This window comes from Pungitius pungitius, chromosome 7, assembly GCF_949316345.1.
Source record: "Pungitius pungitius chromosome 7, fPunPun2.1, whole genome shotgun sequence".
Lineage (NCBI taxonomy): Eukaryota > Metazoa > Chordata > Actinopteri > Perciformes > Gasterosteidae > Pungitius > Pungitius pungitius.
In genome coordinates, this window is record NC_084906.1 from 7,101,730 (window position 1) to 7,119,448 (window position 17,719).

A 17,719-nucleotide genomic window follows, 5' to 3' on the forward strand; every position below is an offset into this window, starting at 1 on the left:
GTAGAGCACAGTCAATACATTATTTAGACATTTTATCTTGAATTTTAGAAACTTTACATGTCGAGGAATGTGTTTGAACATTGAAATTGTCCCTGATATCAAAATTAGGATCCACTATTTAAAATACGGCAGCACTAAAGACAAGAGGGCAGAGTGAGCAGAGCGTATAAGACCCTGTGTTATGATAAGGGAGCATCTCAGACTCAGACAAATCCCTGTAACTCACTTTTTCAGCAGGTGTATGACTGCGTGTCCCCCCATCTTTGAGATTTATTCGAGTAAAAGCGTAGGTTGAGACCAGCATATTAGTTTACAGAAAGGAGTCTCAAGCTTCCTTGTCAGTACCCTACCTTTGATCACTTACCTCAAGTTCATTGCTGAGAAAAAGTATATTTTCCTTTGGGTGGACTTCAGTGGACATTCAATTAATGTACATTATCCTCATAGTTGAATCAGAAAATAACCATGAATCAACTCATGAAAACTCTGATCTTCCACAGCAGACAGTCCTTAAAAAAATAAAATCCATCAACCTAAATTAAAATGAACTCATGTTCATGTTCAAGTGGGAACCGGCGAGGAGCTCCTTCTCTTTGTTAGGTCTCACACAGCTGACTTTAACTCAGCAATGGCTGTCAATTGAAACTCATGAGGTGACCACATCCCCTCTCTGGTGAAAGCCAAGTGCCTTGATTCACATACCGAACAGTTTTGTAACTTACTTTTCAGGTTTATCATGGGAGCGCTGACGCATGTCTTTTGTTGGTTGTTGAACACTCCTCTGCCCTTTGAAGGAGCTGAACAGTAGCTGACGTTGGAGGTTGGAGGCGTCAACGCCATGGAGACTGTGTGCCGCACAATCTGATACGCCGTCACAACAACCGCATCTCAGTCTGACGGGCGTAAATAATAGAGAGAGCCAAGAGCACAGGGCGCAGTACTAATTATGCGTAGTTAGGTTGAAAGTCAAGAAAATGAATGCTATCAAATCAGCAGATTTTTAGATCTTTTAGTGGATTTAGATTTTAAATTGACCCAATACTCATTTAGGTGCGACTGTGCTGGTGTTGTTTGCAGTCCCGCCCTCATTCCCAGATGTTCTTTACTGATGCTCACTAGCTCAATAAATGATGGAGTTTCTGCTACCTTAATGGGTAATAATACCGGAGTCAGCGTAGTGACGTCTGAAGACGTATAGTGGTAGACATTATCTTTGAATAGCACCAATCACACCATCCTCCAGAGTCCACTATGAGTAGACGGTTGAATCTACTCTTGAACAAAGGGATATTTCAGCTCTAAACCAAAAGACAAACTTCACATTCAAGGTACCAAAAGAGTTCAGCTTTCATTGGCAAAGTGCAACTACAACTTGCACTGCAACTGACTAACATTTCATACTAATAATGACAGTGCAACTCAGATACATATAGACGCACAAAAGGTTATTGCCATTTCAAATGAAGGGGCTTACATCTGAGTCTATGCATTTATAATCAATACCTGGGAGTCCGTTTTCTGCATGAAGCGTCTTGTGAATGCTGCAAACAAGGAGGCAGCAGAAAGAAGAGCTGCTGTTACTCTTTGTTTGAAAGAAAACAAAAGAAGGAACGGTGAGATGAGTGGACACACTTCAATTGGGGTTGGGTGAATGTGACAACGTCATTCATAACACGGCATCCCTTTAATATACCTCTGTGTGTATCCAGTTAATTATTGAAAATGTTAAGATACGTCCTTTGCTTTACCTTCATTACTTTTTAAGAAAGTATAAAAAAAGATCTATTGATACCACAAAACAAATAATACTGCATATTGGCCTAATATGATGGAGGATCAAGCAGATACTATACTATACACAATGTGTGAAAGTATCCAAGTGTGTTATAGAGTCATCAGGTGGGGGACCCGGGCTCACCGGTGACGGGGATAGGGACAATATAAACACCTGCTTGGAGTTCAAATTGAATCTCACAGAGTCACTCTCTCTGAAATTTGCAGTGTACAAATAGGAAATGTATGCAGGTTACAAAAAGGGGTCTGAATGAGAATGAGTATGTAGTGGAAAACTACATACAAAGGCGCCGTGGCCACATTTGAATCACACTCAAAAGTGTTATGGGAATCTCAGAGTGGAATTACAGTTTTTCCTGATTGTTTAGACACATTTTCTTAAAGCATGCCTCATACTCTCAGAACTCACACACAATGGGCAAAACCACTCAATACTCCTGCGAAAACAATGTAATTTCTTCTCAAAATGGTATTTTGTTTTCAAATGACAAACACAAACCATCAAATGAATAGACTTTTATAAGAACCAGTTGAACACTGATGTGCTCAATTTAAAACACTATGATGAATGGAAAAAAACTTCTCCATTCATCATAATGACTTTGACCTTTTTTTTGTTCAGTGTTACACTTACTACAGACAGCAGATACATATGTGTTGTAAAATATTTTAGAATATTGTTTTTGTACTCACAACACACAAATACACGGTAACAAATATATTTTATTTTCCCCACGAAAACAATGCACACAGTGTACATCCCAACCAACACAAAGTTGCACATACAGTGGTCTACATACAAAACAACAGAAGAATTTACTGTATAAGTTACAGTAAAAAACTATGCTGCGTCCTCTCTTCTGTTCCGGTCATTTCCACAGAACCTCATCCACATCACAAGCAATGTTTTCCCTGGCCAAGCAGTGGGGGAAATATCGCTCAGCATGTCCAATCCAGCCATGAAAAGCATCAACTGCTTTATCTCCACATGCGTCTTCCATAGTTTAGAGAAGGGGGATATGCGTTTGTGGATTTCGGTCAAACACTTGCCATCTCCAGGCAGAAAAGAATTCCTCCGTAGCTTTGGTCAACCAAAGTGGCTCAGATATCTTCAGAGTTTCTTCAGGGGGTTGGTGCATGAGTTACATGTTGTGGTCATTGTGTGTCAAGTACCAGAATTTGTGTGTAAACAATCGAGAAAAACTGTGCTGTTATTTGGGTAAATGGCCGCCCCAGGTCGACAGGGGGCAGAATGGTGAAACGTCGGCGGCCTGCGGCAGACCGGCTCATCCTGTGACGCGCTATTTACGGAGCATGCGCACGAGGCTCCTCCTTTTTCCAGTGCAGCGGAGTCAAGCCCCTGTCTTTGGCTCCGGGCTCCTTACTTAAGGAGACAAAAAGTCTGCAAAAATGGTTTGTAATTTGTCCCAATATGCATCTACATGCGTGGCTAACACATACATCGTGTGCTGTGAGGTGTCAGACATTTAAAATCATGTCGCTGATGTTCAGATGAAGATAGATTGTGTCCTGCTAATGGCTAACCCGGTCTGCTTAAACGTGGCCTAATGGCTGCCCTCACAGACCCAATGCTTCCTTTTTCATGTGCTATGTTGTCCCTTGATATTTTCCTCATTTCGTGACTACGGAGTCCCCAATCTAACACGCCCCAAGTTTCCACGTCGTAAACCTCACTATGATCTCTTTAGCTGGTCGTGAACAGCGCTTAGCGTTTGTGCTAACTTGTTCCTTTGCGCTGGTCGAGCCGGCTAATGCTAACACTGTCTGACACTGACAACACGGCTCCTTTGGACGAAGTGCAGTAACGTGGACGGATCTCCTGTGGTTGTGTGTTTTGTCCCTGTTACTGAAGTTGCTGCGTGTCTACTTGCAGGGTTTTGTTAAGGTAGTTAAGAACAAGGCCTACTTCAAGAGGTACCAGGTCAAGTTCAGGAGGAGGCGAGGTAAGACACCCTCTTATTGCCATGCCAGGGTTTGATGGCATGTCAAAGTTAGCATGGTATCATTTTAGCTAATTGTTCCTGTGTTGTCATCCAGAGGGAAAGACTGACTTCTTTGCCCGCAAGCGCCTGGTGGTACAAGATAAGAACAAGTACAACACACCCAAGTACCGGATGATTGTCCGTTTCTCCAACCGCGACATCTGTTGCCAGGTGAGTGCTTGCTGAGATGAACCTGTCTTAATCTGAAAGGACAGAGCACAGCTTTTACTTGTTTGTTGATACGGCCTCCATAACACCATACTATAATCTCATTGTTTCTGAGAAACTTGAACGTGTCCATATAAACATAAAGATCAAATAGTTTCTGAACACATGATTGAATGCTGCATCATTACAGCAATTCACGCTGCTTCACAACGTGCGCTGTCATGGAAGTACTTGTTTGTTGTCATGGCTAATGCAGTTTAGAAGAACGTACTTGTGCTTTTCAATGATTACTTGTGATTGCATTGCAGATCGCCTACGCCAAGATTGAGGGCGATATGATCGTGTGTGCTGCCTACTCACACGAGCTGCCAAAGTACGGGATCACCGTTGGCTTGACGAACTACGCCGCCGCCTACACCACCGGGCTGCTGCTGGCCCGTAGAGTACGTCCCAACATCTGTGTGCATAACCCCCTGTATCATGTTCAGCAAAACCTTTCATGATTTTTGTTTAAATTTTAGGTTTGCCTGAATGAGATCAATTCTGCTGTACCAGGTGTTGATCTTGAATTACTTCTCACCCTCAGCTGCTGAACAAGTTTGGCCTGGATAAGGTGTACGAAGGCCAGGTGGAGGTGACTGGTGACGAGTTCAACGTGGAGAGCGTTGATGGCCAGCCGAGCGCCTTCACTTGCTACCTGGATGCTGGGCTTGCTAGAACCACTACTGGCAACAAGGTGTTTGGTGCCCTGAAGGGCGCCGTGGATGGAGGCCTGTCCATCCCACACAGGTAACCTGCCACGGCTACGAGTTGAGGCTTCTCTTGGCTGTCGGAGAAGTTTTATTCCTAAACGATTTGCGTCCTTTTTTATTTAGCAACACCTTGAATGTGTTTTAGACTGGAAGTTGTATGATTTCTACTTAATGTTAAGGGTTTGCATGTAGCAATGCTTGTAGCATTGAAATATTCAACATGTACTTGATTGTGAATGGCATTAATGATTCGGTTTAGGAAACTTTTCTCAATGACAGCCCCTGTTAATGCGTTCCTTATCACAACAGATTTTCATACTATAGTCTTCCGAAGAGCTTTTCTTATAAGTGATTTATTTTTTCTTCAACTCCGGAGCTCTTTAGTTGAAGTGCACATAAATTAACTTGTGATGATGGCTGAATCAGGGAAGTCTAAGTGGCTAGTTGGTATTAACTAGTCTGTCATGGTGATGTGAATGTAATAGAAGGCATGTTCATGTAATTGCTTTGACTGGTGATATTAAGCTATCGGCGGCGTAATTGGGTCTGCCAACTGCTTAGAGCTTTGTTTTTTCTAATTCATGAAATAACTAAATTGAGATTTTTGCAAAATCCCATTAAACGTGACTGGCTTGAAAAGGGAGGCATGTATGAAGGAGTTGACTGGCGGAGTGAAAAGTTATTGAGTGGGCGACTGTTAAGGTCATCTAGTCCTGTCCACATTTGGCGATTAGGACGCTTTGAGTTTACATTTTCTGTGCAATTGTTGGATGAATAAAATAGAGTTGCAGGTTAAACACAACTAGTTTGGCCTCGTAGGTCTTCATAGAAGACTATTCGAAGATGCAATTTATTGAGGGCAGTGGCAAAGACTTGATACTGAATTGTTAGACTAGTCAGTTGTGAAACTGAACCTCTGGTTACAAATGGACCCATGTGGCAGGTTCAGTTCCCGTAGTCCTGACGACAACATCCCGTTTGAGAGGAAGCAGGAGAATGACAGCAGTTTGGCGGCCTGCTTGATCTCAGATGACAGGAAGAGATGTCATTGATGTAGAGTGAGCTCATACAGTCTCACGCCAAGCTGTTTGGATAAGGCACATGAGACGTGCTGTGTTCATGGTGTCTGACATAAAGTCCCTTGGTTGTGCTTGACTATCAATAGTGTCATATAAATGCTTACAGAGCCACTTGGGATGAGCACATTGTTTAATTTGTATTCCCCCTTCCAGCACCAAGCGCTTCCCTGGGTATGATCCAGAGAGCAAGGAGTTCAACGCCGAGGTCCACCGCAAGCACATCATGGGCGTCAACGTGTCAGAGTACATGAGCTACCTGCTGGAGGAGGACGAGGACGCTTACAAGAAGCAGTTCTCCCGCTTCATCAAGAATGGAGTCACCCCTGATTCGGCAAGTAGTCTTTATTTTGCAGCACACTGAATTGCTTCTGGATAGTGGATGTCAACAAAGCACCTTGTGGTGAAAGCTTCCATCAACTGATCTTATTTGTGGCAAATTTTACATGCGGCTGTTAATGTTTAATCATGAGAAAGGGCTCGAGTTGTGGAACAGTGATCAGTCTTTGACTCAGGACAATAAATCCTGTAAGTTCGTCTGGGTTTGGTTCCATTGAAGCTCGTAATAGGTGACCCAGCTTGCACTGATGTTAAAATATATAAATGTTGGCCATAAAGGGATTCAGCGGCAGCCGGTGTAATTTGGCCATGGCTCAGTTTGTCAGAGTAATTGATATTGATTTTGACCCCATAATCCCAATGACAAAGCATGCTTCATCTAAAAACTGCACTGTGTAAAATGTTCACACCCTTATTACTGTGGCTATTACATTTTTATGAATTGCTGCACAAATGGATGAGAATTTGCCCCCCCCCCAAATTTCTTTGCACAAAAACTGCACAAGAGATTCAGCATTTCGTAAATGTCTTGGTTGAAATCCTTTAAAAATTAGGTTGTAATGGCATACTTGGGCTGCTTATTAAATGTCTTGATGTACTTCTTGGTTATTGGAAATGTCTAGATGCTAAAATATTAAAGACGAAACCTTGAAAAATGACTTCAAAGTCTTCAGTTCAAATGTCTGATGGGAAACTACAAACATTTGGAATTGCTAGTGAGTGAATAAGTTGCACCAATGAATCGGATGTTGACTTATCTTTCTTTCAGATCGAGGACATGTATAAAAAGGCTCATGCTTCCATTCGTGAGAATCCAGTTCATGAAAAGAAGCCTCTCAAAGAAGTCAAGAAGAAGAGGTGAGAAATGCTGCGGCATTAAACAATTTGTTTAGGATGGTTTCGAAGTCTCAAACCTGTAATCTGATTGCTTACAGGGAATACTTCCACACACAGTGCAGTACAATTAGAAAGTTAAAATACCAGAAATGTAAAACAAGACTGTTAAAAATCAAATTCTAATTGTGTGTGTGACCTAGGTGGAACCGGGCCAAGCTCTCTCTGGCCCAGAGGAAGGACCGTATTGCCCAGAAGAAGGCCAGCTTCCTTCGGGCTCAGGAAAAGGAGGACGCAGATTAAGGTGTCTGTTCAGTCCCTCATGGAAATTTGTTCTAATAAATATTGAAAAGGAGTAAAGTCCTTGTGTGCTTCTTTTTTTCTTTTTAAAGGCTTATTTGCATATGATTAAAGCCTAGTCATAAAATTATTTAGACAGACTGAGCCAAAACGGTTGAATCTTCAATTGAAATTAAAAAGGAAAGCGCACACCAACTCAATGCTAAACAGCGGAGGGTAAAACAAGTGCTCACCATTAAGGCTGGAACAGTTGGGTCAAATTTATTGATTGGTCATTGAAATTCACCTACTCATTTGGCTCCAGTATATTAAAGTCAACTTGGGATACAAAATGAAGTGACATTCAATGATTGCTAGGATAAAACGTGAGTTACACATGTCAAGATAAATAGATGTGGGGGAAACTGTCCAATATTTGCATTCCAACTGGAGGAATCCATCTTAAGCCCCTGAACGCCTGCCTCTTACGAGTCTTTCGTGTGAGAGATCTTCTTCCAAAGTAAAGTCTTCAGATTGTTCAGAATTAACGAGTGCTCAATTTCCATCTGCTCGGCCGAGCCTTTGAGCGCGACGCACGAGTACAGCTGCTTCTCGAGCTCCTCCCTGAGGTCGGACGGGGCGCCCCTCAGAACGTAGTCCTTGAGCGCCTCGCAGGCCTTGGCCAGGTTGGGCCTGGTGACCTCTGGCGTGCACCGGTGCTTGGTGAGGTCGCAGGAAGTCACGCAGTCTGCCCCGTAGCGGCAGTCCTCGTCGGCGTCGCAGCGCTGCTGCCTGACGTCTTCTTGGAAGACGGCCTCGGGGACGATGTACCGCGCGTCCATCACCTTCAGGTCGTGGCGGTCGTTGTAGCCGAAGCTGGCGGCGCTCACGTCGCACATGAGGAAGCTGCCGAAAGCGCCGTGGAAGACGTCCTCGACCAGCTCCAGCAGCCCGATGGAGATCTTGGCCTTGTGCGGCCAGGAGGGGGTGAACCACTGGTCCACGCTGCGGCGCAGGCCCGCCGGGATCCACACCTCCACGATCCACGGCAGGCTGATGCCGTATAGCGGCGAGTGCGGCACCTTCTCCATCACGTACAGGTCGCCGCAGAAGCCCAGCAGCTTGGGCGTGTGCTCTCTGTCCTGCAGGACCAGCGCCAGCAGGAACTCGTTGAGCTGCAGCAGAGCCCACGTGGAGCGCGCCTCGGGCAGCGAGATGTGGCCGTCCTTGTTGGCGTCCGTTATGGTCAGCACTTGGGTCGCCAGGTCAGCGACGTTGGCCTGATCCCCCACTTTCGCCTGTGGAAGAAAAGGAAAGCAGCGGCTTCTAGGTTTGACTCTGCGTGGATCCCTTTGTTGTGTTTAAAGCTACAGGTGGTAACTCTTGGAAGCCAATGTATTGTTACTGTTGCAATATCTGCACATTAGTAAATGAGCCAGAGATGCCGCTTCATCTGCCTCTTTGTAATAATGCTAATGTCATTTGAAAGATTCATGCCCTGAGAGAAAACGACCAATCAGAGCAGATTAAGCGTCATCGCTATGTCAGTCGTTCTCGATTACGCAGCGCTCATCAATAATCAGTTACTATGCTGTCCATTTCTTACCTCAAATGTATCCAAAACATGCTTTATTGTACCGTTTAGCTTTGAAATGAGCGGCTGCCATGTAAAACAACAAATTATTCTTACTCTTACTTATTTTACAGCTAAACAGTGCACTAAAATGTCAATCACATCTATCATATTGGAATCCCGATTGGTATCTAATCAAAGCTGCCTGACAATTTGAGTTCAAGAGCTTTCCGAGCAACTCGTCGGAATCAAGCGAATCCCATTAGGAGCTCAGACAAAAAGGGACTAATTATTTGTAATTTTGGATGTTAGATATGTCTGCGTTATCAGTTAGCAGCTGGCGCTGGAATGAGGGCTTCCTGACCTTCACGTGGTTTAGGATCATTTCTCTAAACTTTTCCACAGATGTCCCCTTGGTGGGCTGCTTGAAGGCCGCAGCCTCCTTCCTCGGCTCCATCTCGCTTCCCAAATCGTAATGAGGCGCCTCCTCCATCTGGCACTTAATGACTCCCTCCAGGTCCCCCCAGCTCCCCGAGTACACCTAAAATAAACGGGGGAGGCCTGAGGTGCATCTGGCTTCACTACGGGCAGAGTGGAAAGGAGGATTTGATATAAAAAAGGAAAAAGACGGACCTGACTTTTGGGCTGGGCAGTGAAGCACTTCCCCAGGTACAGCGTGTCCTTCTCACAGAGGCTGCTGCAGGCCGAGCCGTCAATGATTCCTTTCTTGTATTTATTGCACTGAAAAATGACTGGTATTGTTGGTAAGCTGCACAAAGGGAACTAGGGAGGGGGGCGGGATGTTATCAGATGGCAAGAACATGGGACATGCAGCAGGTAGGTCTGGACGGGTTGACGAGGCATGTGCATACTCACTATGGAATTTTTGCAGTCGTGCCCTCGACAAAGCTCTGTGTAGGACGAGTACTCAACGTACACGATCCAGCTGCCCACAAAGACGGCCAGCCAGGAGAAGAACAGGTACTTCATGTGCAGGTAGGGGAGCCTGGCCTGTTGGAGACAGAAAGAAGCACAATCCAGGAATGTGAATGAATTGTTCTAAAGATAAAATGTGCGTTTTGACACCTTTACAAAGTGGATGTGAATGGCCGCGGACAGGAAGGCTCTCAGCAGTGAATAAAGTCACCGTGAGGTGCGAGACCTTCATGAACGGGGAGGCCTAAATAACGAGGTAAAACAAAAGACTGCACACGTGTGTTCAGCCTGTCATATTAAAATGACATGTAGAAACATTAAGATAAAAGATGCAACAAAAAACGTTATAAAATTTCATTTTTTTATCAAAGCTGTTTTGATAAATGGTTAAACTTTATTTGAAACTTCCTCATCTTGTGGGGAACAATCAGGGAGGAAAATTTATGAAATACTCAGTTATACATCATTTTTGATGTTGCCATGGTGACGTGGGCAGCAGAGTGCGTTCCCATTTGGATTTACACCATTTCAAGCCCTTGCGGACTCAACCACTTACCAGCAGACATGAGTGAGCTGAGGGCTCAGGTTTTAGGGGGGCGCTGGGATTGGTCTGTATTTTCCTCAGCCTGTAAAAGCTGTCACATTTGCAGCTCCTGTAGAATCCACTTTTTGCTCACATATTAGGCCACATTTAATGAAATGGAACATGTGTGCTCAGCATGCGTTCCGTCAACCTGACAAACACCTCCAGACTTTTTAAGATGAGCATACACGAGGCGAGGTGCGTAATTGATGCTTTCAGTAGAGTCGTTCAGGTCTGAGTGTGGGAACCGGCCGGTTGGTGGATTGCAAATGAGCTACTAAGTGAGTTGTGTCATAGAGCAGGCCTCCATCATTAGTGCATTTTGCCTCTGAATAGGTGCTCGGTAATTAACAGCAACAGTGGAACATTTAGAGCAACTCCAATCTTGTTACTGCGTCTTTTCAATATTCTTTCTAATTCCCCTGCTGATGAATACAGTCTGCTGCGATCAATAATGGCAGACTTCCAAGTGGATGAGGGAGGGGGGGAGGGGGGGGGGGGGGGGGGTTAACCGCGCTTCCATTATGGGTTCTTGTACTTGACAGTGATGGACTGCTTCCACTGTCTGCCCACTTCAGCTCAGGCCTGCTTTATTAGCCCCCCCCCCCCCCCCCCCCCCCCCCACTACACATACACACACACACACACACACACACACACACACACACACACACACACACACACACACACACACACACACATTTTTACTTTCAGTAACACTTTTCGATTCATAGCGCTGGGATCTGTCTAAAACAGTTAAACGTAAAATAGTTAATTGGTAATTCTTTTCCTATGCACTTAAACTAATTTAAAAAAGCAACCTTAAAAGCACAGAATTTAGATTTTTTTTTTTTGCAGTATTGACTAAGAGATTACATTTACATCTCCTATCCATTATGTGCTTTTGACACCGCAGAGAATCTTGAAATATAGCTTTCAGGCAGCCTCTATATGTCACTCTGTCGTCTAATATCATTCCAAGCAGTGGCCTATAATCTCATGTCTCATAGTTTTTAGGAGAAAGTGTGTCAAAACACATTTCTACCATTGCTGTCAGGGCCGTAGCTACCAGTAGAGGTCATGTTTTTGTCTCGATTTCTCAGAATTTAGTTTACACTCTAGTAGCAAAAGGTTTCAAGGCAATATCTGATCATTTTAACACTATCTTCAAAACTACACTACCGTTTAAAAGTTTGGGATCACTTGGAAATGTCCTAATTTTTAGATAAATTAATCAGAAATACACTTGTTAATGTGGTAAATGACTATTCTAGGTGTAAATGTCAGGTTTATAATGAAATATGTACATAGGTGTATAGAGCCCCATTTCCAGCAACTATCACTGGCCAGTGTTCTAATGCTACATTGTGTTAATCACCTTAGAAGACTAATGGATGATTAGAAAACCCTCGTGTCAAACAGTCATGCTGGTGAAAGAAGCTGAACCTGGCCTTCTTTTGAGCTAGTTGAGTATGTAGAGCATCACATTTGTGGCTTCGATTATAATCTCAAAATGACCAGAAAAAGAGAACTTTCATGTGAATCTTGCCTGTCTATTCCTGTTCTTAGACATGAAGGCTATTCCATGCGAGAAATTGTGAAAATTGTTGAAACTCCAACGGTGTGAACTCCTCCCTTCAGAGGACAGCACAAACGGGCTCTAATCATTGTAGAAGGAGAAGTGGGAGGCCCCTGTGCATGAGTCAGCAAGACCATAAGTATACTAGAGCAGTGCTCAACTGGTCTGGCTCCGGGACCCACCATCACCCCTTAATGACAAGCCGCGACTTGTCAATGGGGGGCGGGGGGAGGGGGGGTGCGAGCGGTTGTCTTTGCGGCGCCAACTGAAAACATGGACGGACGAACCGGCAAAAATAACGACACTCCGCTGCATTAGAAAAAGTCCCTTCAAAATAAAATCACATGAATATATTTTTTTTCCCCCATGCAACAGCCCGCAACCCACTAAAAACCACTGTACTACAACCACTATACTCTCTATAGTCTCTAGTTTGAGAAATAGACGCCTCACAGGTCCTCAACTGGCAGCTTGATTAACGCAAAACGCCAGTCGGCGTCTACAGTGAAGAGGCGACTCCGGGATGCTGGCCTTCTAGGCAGAGGGGCAAAGAAAAGCTTGATATGGGCAAAAGAACACAGACATTGAACAGGAGAAGATTTATGGGCAGACGAATCAAAGTTGGAGGTGTTTGGATCACACAGAAGAACATCTGCGAGGATGCTGGAAGAGACGCCATCTGTCCGCCCCGGTGGAGGCGATGGTCTGGGGCCTCTTTGCTGGTGGTAAAGAGGGAGATTTGTACATGGCCATTTTAAATAAGGTAGGCTATCACTCCATTTTGCAACGCCATGCCCAACCCAGTGGACAGCGCTTGATTGGAGCCGGGTTTCGGACAATGACCCAAAGCACACCTCCAAATGATGCAAGAACTATTTAGGGAAGAAGCTGACAAGAAGAGCTGACAGCTCCTGAGAGTCCACAAAAACACGCTGTGCTACAGTGACACATTTTAGATTACTCTCTGACAGCTGATTTTGCTTTAAAAGAAATAAGTCAAATTGACAAATGACAACACAAATCATCTCACACCCCTGGAAATGAAAATGACAAACTCGTCATTTAACTCACACTATTTATATATGGTTTCTGCTGCTTTGTGTATTGACTGGTTTACTTCGCACTCTGATGTAAAAGTAGTGACCACACTAGTGCTGCCAGTACCTCCATATCGATTTCTCTGTGGGTGAAATGCATCAACAGCAAAAGCATTATGGAAATAATACTGTATCCCTATTCATAATCAATATAGCTTGTGGCTTTCATTTCAACTCTGGCCGATGCACTTCTATCTCCGGAATTATGTATTGACCCCATGTGAAGGGAGAGAATTACACAAACATGGCTAATGAGGTGAAATCGATTGTGGCTGATGTGACAGCTATTAATTAGAGACTGAGTGGGCGCTGTGGCCATGAGCTGAGCTGGGTGGAACGAAGTGGCGAGCCTCCCTCTGCTCCACCCCGCCCTCCTTGTCTACACCCACTCCCACAGCCCTGTTGGGGAGGCTGTGTGTTCAAACCATCTCGACCCCGAAGGTTCAGTTATAGATTCCAAGACCCAAGCCGATCCAACGTTGAACTACTGAGGCAGACAGGAGATTGAAGCTGATCAAGAGCAGCACATTACTGTCCTGACACTTGGCTTTCACAGCCTGCACACCAGTCATCCATTATGTATGATCCTGAAGCTATCCCTCAGAGGCTGCCGGTAAATGGGCCGCTGTGCACAGCCGAGAAAGACAGGATGGCCCGAGAAGCAGAAGATGGACGGGGCCAGGCGCGCTGCTGACCTGTCGAGGACAACCGGAGAGAGGTTTGCACTGGTGGAGGCGGAGAGAGAAAGAGAACGGATGCCACGCTGTCTGCACAAACACTAAAGGGCTGACTTATCCCAGTCCGGACACACGCACACACACACACACACACACAAAGCCTGCATTTCCATTCTGACTCAATTCTGCGACAATAACACATGTGAACATTATATCAGCAGGTGTTGTGCCTGACACGCTGCTGTGAGGTAGAGAGCAGGGTGTTCCCAAGCAGCCGATGCAGGAGCGGACTGCAGCTTCCTGTATGGGGAATCCCCCCCCCCACTCATCTGGCAGGTGTTTTTTAAATTTATTTATTCCATTAATATGTTGAAAATGTGTAATGAACGAATTGATCCAATTAATGACCAGGAACTAAAGTGGATGCATCCATCCACCAAAAGCGGATATGTCAGAAATCATCATAGATGATAGAAATTCTCCCGTTTCTTTGACTATTCATATTTTATTCATAAAAAAAAGTATTTAACAATCCTTTCCAAACACATTTAACATACAGGGTCGACCAATCTCCATAATAATAATAATAATAATAATAATGCTCATCTGGATATTAGTTATTAGTTAAAATTATTTCTGAAAACTCTGTGTGCTGCATATATGTGTGCCCCCCATCAAACTAGATTTAAGAAGTAATAATTAAATTAGGAAGAAAAAGCAATTATATAAGTATTTGGGAGAAAAATAGAATGAAATAGTTTACAGGAATTAAAGTACCTTTAAGATACAAAATATTACAAAATATATGGGTCTGCAGTGGATAAGGTTAAATGTAAAATGCAGAAAAGTGTACAAGGTATTCTACGAAGAGAATACAGTGCCTTTAAGCAATGTCAAGGATTCATAAAAAAATGAATAATGTGTCCCTTGTTGAAATATTGATTCCAAAAGATACAGCGAAGCTCTTAACATCATGAAAACAGCCTCAATAGACTGCACTTGAAAGCTTTCGATTGGCACTGGGTGTGTTTACGCGGTGTGACTCAGAAACAAAATCATCTTCTCATCACCTGCGGGATGAGCGCAGACATCGTGCTCATCCAAAGACTTCTGGGATTTCTGTGGTGCGGATATCAAAAGAATCTGCACAGGAACAACACCAACATCTCCAGCTCGCGGGATCGGTCGGCTTTTCATGTTTCAGTGGAAATAGCTTCTCTCAGAGGACCGCAGACTGACACTTCTTAAGTTGTCCCTGGAAGGCTGAGGTGGCCTAGAAACCTGAGCGTTGCGGGTGACTGTCCCTGGAGACTGGCTGCTCCCTCTACTCACTGAACGTGACGGGTTCTGCCTCTGAAATGCAGGGGCACGCGCGTGCGCTCTGGGAGCCTCACGCCGGCAGCCCAGAGGAGCTCGGGTTTGACCAAGAGAGACCGAATGTCTCAAAGATGAGCAGCAGGAGCTCGGTTCATAACGGTGTGATGGCGCGGCAGCAGGGAGCCACTTCGAGCCACAGCCGGGGGGGTGTGCTCGAGTTAACCTTTTATCAATGATCTACCTGTGTGGGTCTTATTTCAGGTTCCTGGGACCTCCAACTGGTCTTGAGGGGCCTCCCTGTCCAGCAGCAGAGTTGAATTTAACTTCACAGGAAAGCCACCGTGGACCTAATTTCACTCACACCAAACACGTTACATAACGTTTTTTAACGTAATGAGGATTACGAGGCCAGCAGCGCCTTGATAATATTTGAACCAAGTGACGGATGGCAAAGCATTTCTTGTTCTATAATAAACCAGAGGAAGCACTAACGAAATAGGGAAGTAGGCCTCCTCGTGCTTTATAAGGTGATGCTAAAGTTTTTCCGTCCCCTTATTTAACGTGACAATATGTACAGCAGCACGCTGTATCATGGATCCGGTTGCTAAGGCAACGGGGATCAGGAGGATGGTTAAGCCGTTGTGCATCAAGTGACTTTATGATTCAGTCTAAAAAAAAGACGCCTCCGCAGCAATGGCTGCAAACTGCCCCCGATACGTTTGCAAAACAACAAAAGTGAAATCATGAAGAAGTGACAAGGCGGTGACACCAGTCAGATGGACACCGGGTTGAGAGGGGGGGGGGGGGGGGGGTCTTACCTGGATGTGCAGCGGCTTCCTGCAGAGTCCCCATGGAAACCGTCCTCTCGCCATGGCGAACGGAGAACATCTCACTCAACCCGTCATGGGAGGAAATTCGGCGCTCGGTTGGCGCGGTGCTGGAAAACGCCTGCACGACGAAGCCTGCACATCACTACTCGTATGCAAGCAGTCTCCAGTCATTCGGTCGGCGGCGTCGTGCACGGCGCGTTTTCGGAGGCGGACTGCAGCGAAGTGAGACTCGTGTTGGCGGCGATCATCTTTGGGGCGTTCCGATTCCAGGAGGAGAGGAAGGCGCACAGTTAGAGCCCTCAGATGCCTTCTGGCTCCAACACCAATGCAAAGAAAATACCTGGATATTCTTTGTTTTTACTAGGTGGCAGAACATTTGGTTGTGTTTTCTATCCGTTTAAAAAAAACGGACATATTATTTGTGAAAAACACATGTGTGAACTGCTTATTTTATTGATTTAATTTACTGTGAGACAAAGAGGACTGATGTGAATTCAACACGCACACATATGACAAATGTGCTTTACTGCTTCATGCACTTAGCAACATGTTTGTATGGATCTGGATGATTTTGCCTATACTTCACTGGGATTGGCTGCAGGGTATATGTACGTTCCCCGATAATAGAAACACACTAAATGTTTCCAGTGAAACGTCTGTACATCATTCTAAATGAATGAAGGAAATCGAAACATTCTGTACGCTGAGTTTAACAGTAAAGCCAAAAGCTGCTTGAAGTGCTGCTACCTGCAACCAGGAGGCAAGTACAAAGGAAGAAATCCTATACCATTATCAACATGCCCCGAGGTTCCCCTCAACTAAACTGAGCTTTTTAGAGTCTTTCAGCTCATTGTTTTGCTTTTTATGGTTTATAAAATAATATAGCAGACCTAAAAGTAGAGTGAACATGTATTTACATTAATGTTGAATCAAGACTTCAAATGAATGCAGATTTAATGCTTCCAATGAAACTTGCCTCAGGGAAGAAATGCTAAAAGTAATGTCATCGTCTCAGCAACTGTTGCGAATCCCTTCATGTATATTTGTTTTACTCATTTCATCTCATTGGGATTAGCCTGTATCAAATGCATTTTCTTCCATCGTTGGATCCTAATAGTGGGGAGCAGAGAAACAGCTGTAGAGCATCAGTACAGTATCCTTCTTTACGTGCCCAGATAGAGATTTGCATATTAATGTTACATTATTCCTGTGTTTATAATGTTGAAATAAAGCTTCCTGAAAGGTGTTAATAATTCTAAAATGCTCTCCCTACATGTTTGGTTTGCTCTTGTTTATGCTGTGGCATGTGAGATGTCGTGCCTGCATCCTACAAAGGAAGACATACACCATTGTAAGAGTGCTCTCAATGAATGGACCAGCAAAACGTAATGGGCATTCAGTCATAGAGCACATCATCATGTCCAGCATGATGCCCATTATCATCCATCAAACCAGCCAAACTATCTGCGATTGCATGTCATGATAAAAGCTTTACCAAATGTGAGAGCTAAAACCCAGTATGTCTTTTCACTAAGAGATGAAAGAGATTTGATTTGCCCAAGACTACCCAAAGCATGCATCACAACAGAGCTATGGAAGGCACACTGCTACGTTCTCTACAGAGGGAACATCAGGGAAGACAGAAACAAAGCTGAAATCACTCAGGGAGCAGCTCAGAGATTGGAGGTGGGAGTTACATGAGCCTACAGGAAGAACGCTGGATGCACATGTGGTGTTTCCTGTGATTATGCAAGACTGATTACCTTGAGGCACTTTGAGTGGGCAGATAAATAAATCTATTCCTGAACAAGAACAAACAAACAACAACAACCTCGATGCAGAGAGGAAGGCAGATGTGACACCAACACTGAGATGAGTGGGT

At 44.4% G+C, this 17,719-nt stretch overlaps 2 protein-coding genes across 2 annotated transcripts; one reads left to right on the forward strand and one right to left on the reverse strand.

The window, feature by feature from the left end:
• Positions 1 to 3,058: 3,058 nt before the first annotated feature.
• Positions 3,059 to 7,321, forward strand: LOC119216546 (large ribosomal subunit protein uL18). Its single transcript, XM_037469488.2, has 8 exons — positions 3,059 to 3,207; positions 3,689 to 3,758; positions 3,853 to 3,968; positions 4,274 to 4,408; positions 4,552 to 4,754; positions 5,950 to 6,127; positions 6,902 to 6,990; positions 7,170 to 7,321. Exons 1-8 carry the CDS (start codon positions 3,205 to 3,207, stop codon positions 7,267 to 7,269), a joined length of 894 nt encoding a protein of 297 aa, XP_037325385.1. The 5' UTR covers positions 3,059 to 3,204; the 3' UTR covers positions 7,270 to 7,321.
• Positions 7,322 to 7,501: 180 nt separating this feature from the next.
• LOC119216545 (divergent protein kinase domain 1A-like) lies at positions 7,502 to 16,181 on the reverse strand. The gene is made up of 5 exons (XM_037469487.2): positions 15,826 to 16,181; positions 9,695 to 9,829; positions 9,452 to 9,559; positions 9,183 to 9,359; positions 7,502 to 8,543 (listed from the first exon to the last, which is right to left on the reverse strand). The coding sequence occupies exons 1-5, from the start codon at positions 15,877 to 15,879 to the stop codon at positions 7,731 to 7,733; spliced, it is 1,287 nt and encodes a 428-aa protein (XP_037325384.2). The 5' UTR covers positions 15,880 to 16,181; the 3' UTR covers positions 7,502 to 7,730.
• Between the last annotated feature and the right edge of the window lie 1,538 nt (positions 16,182 to 17,719).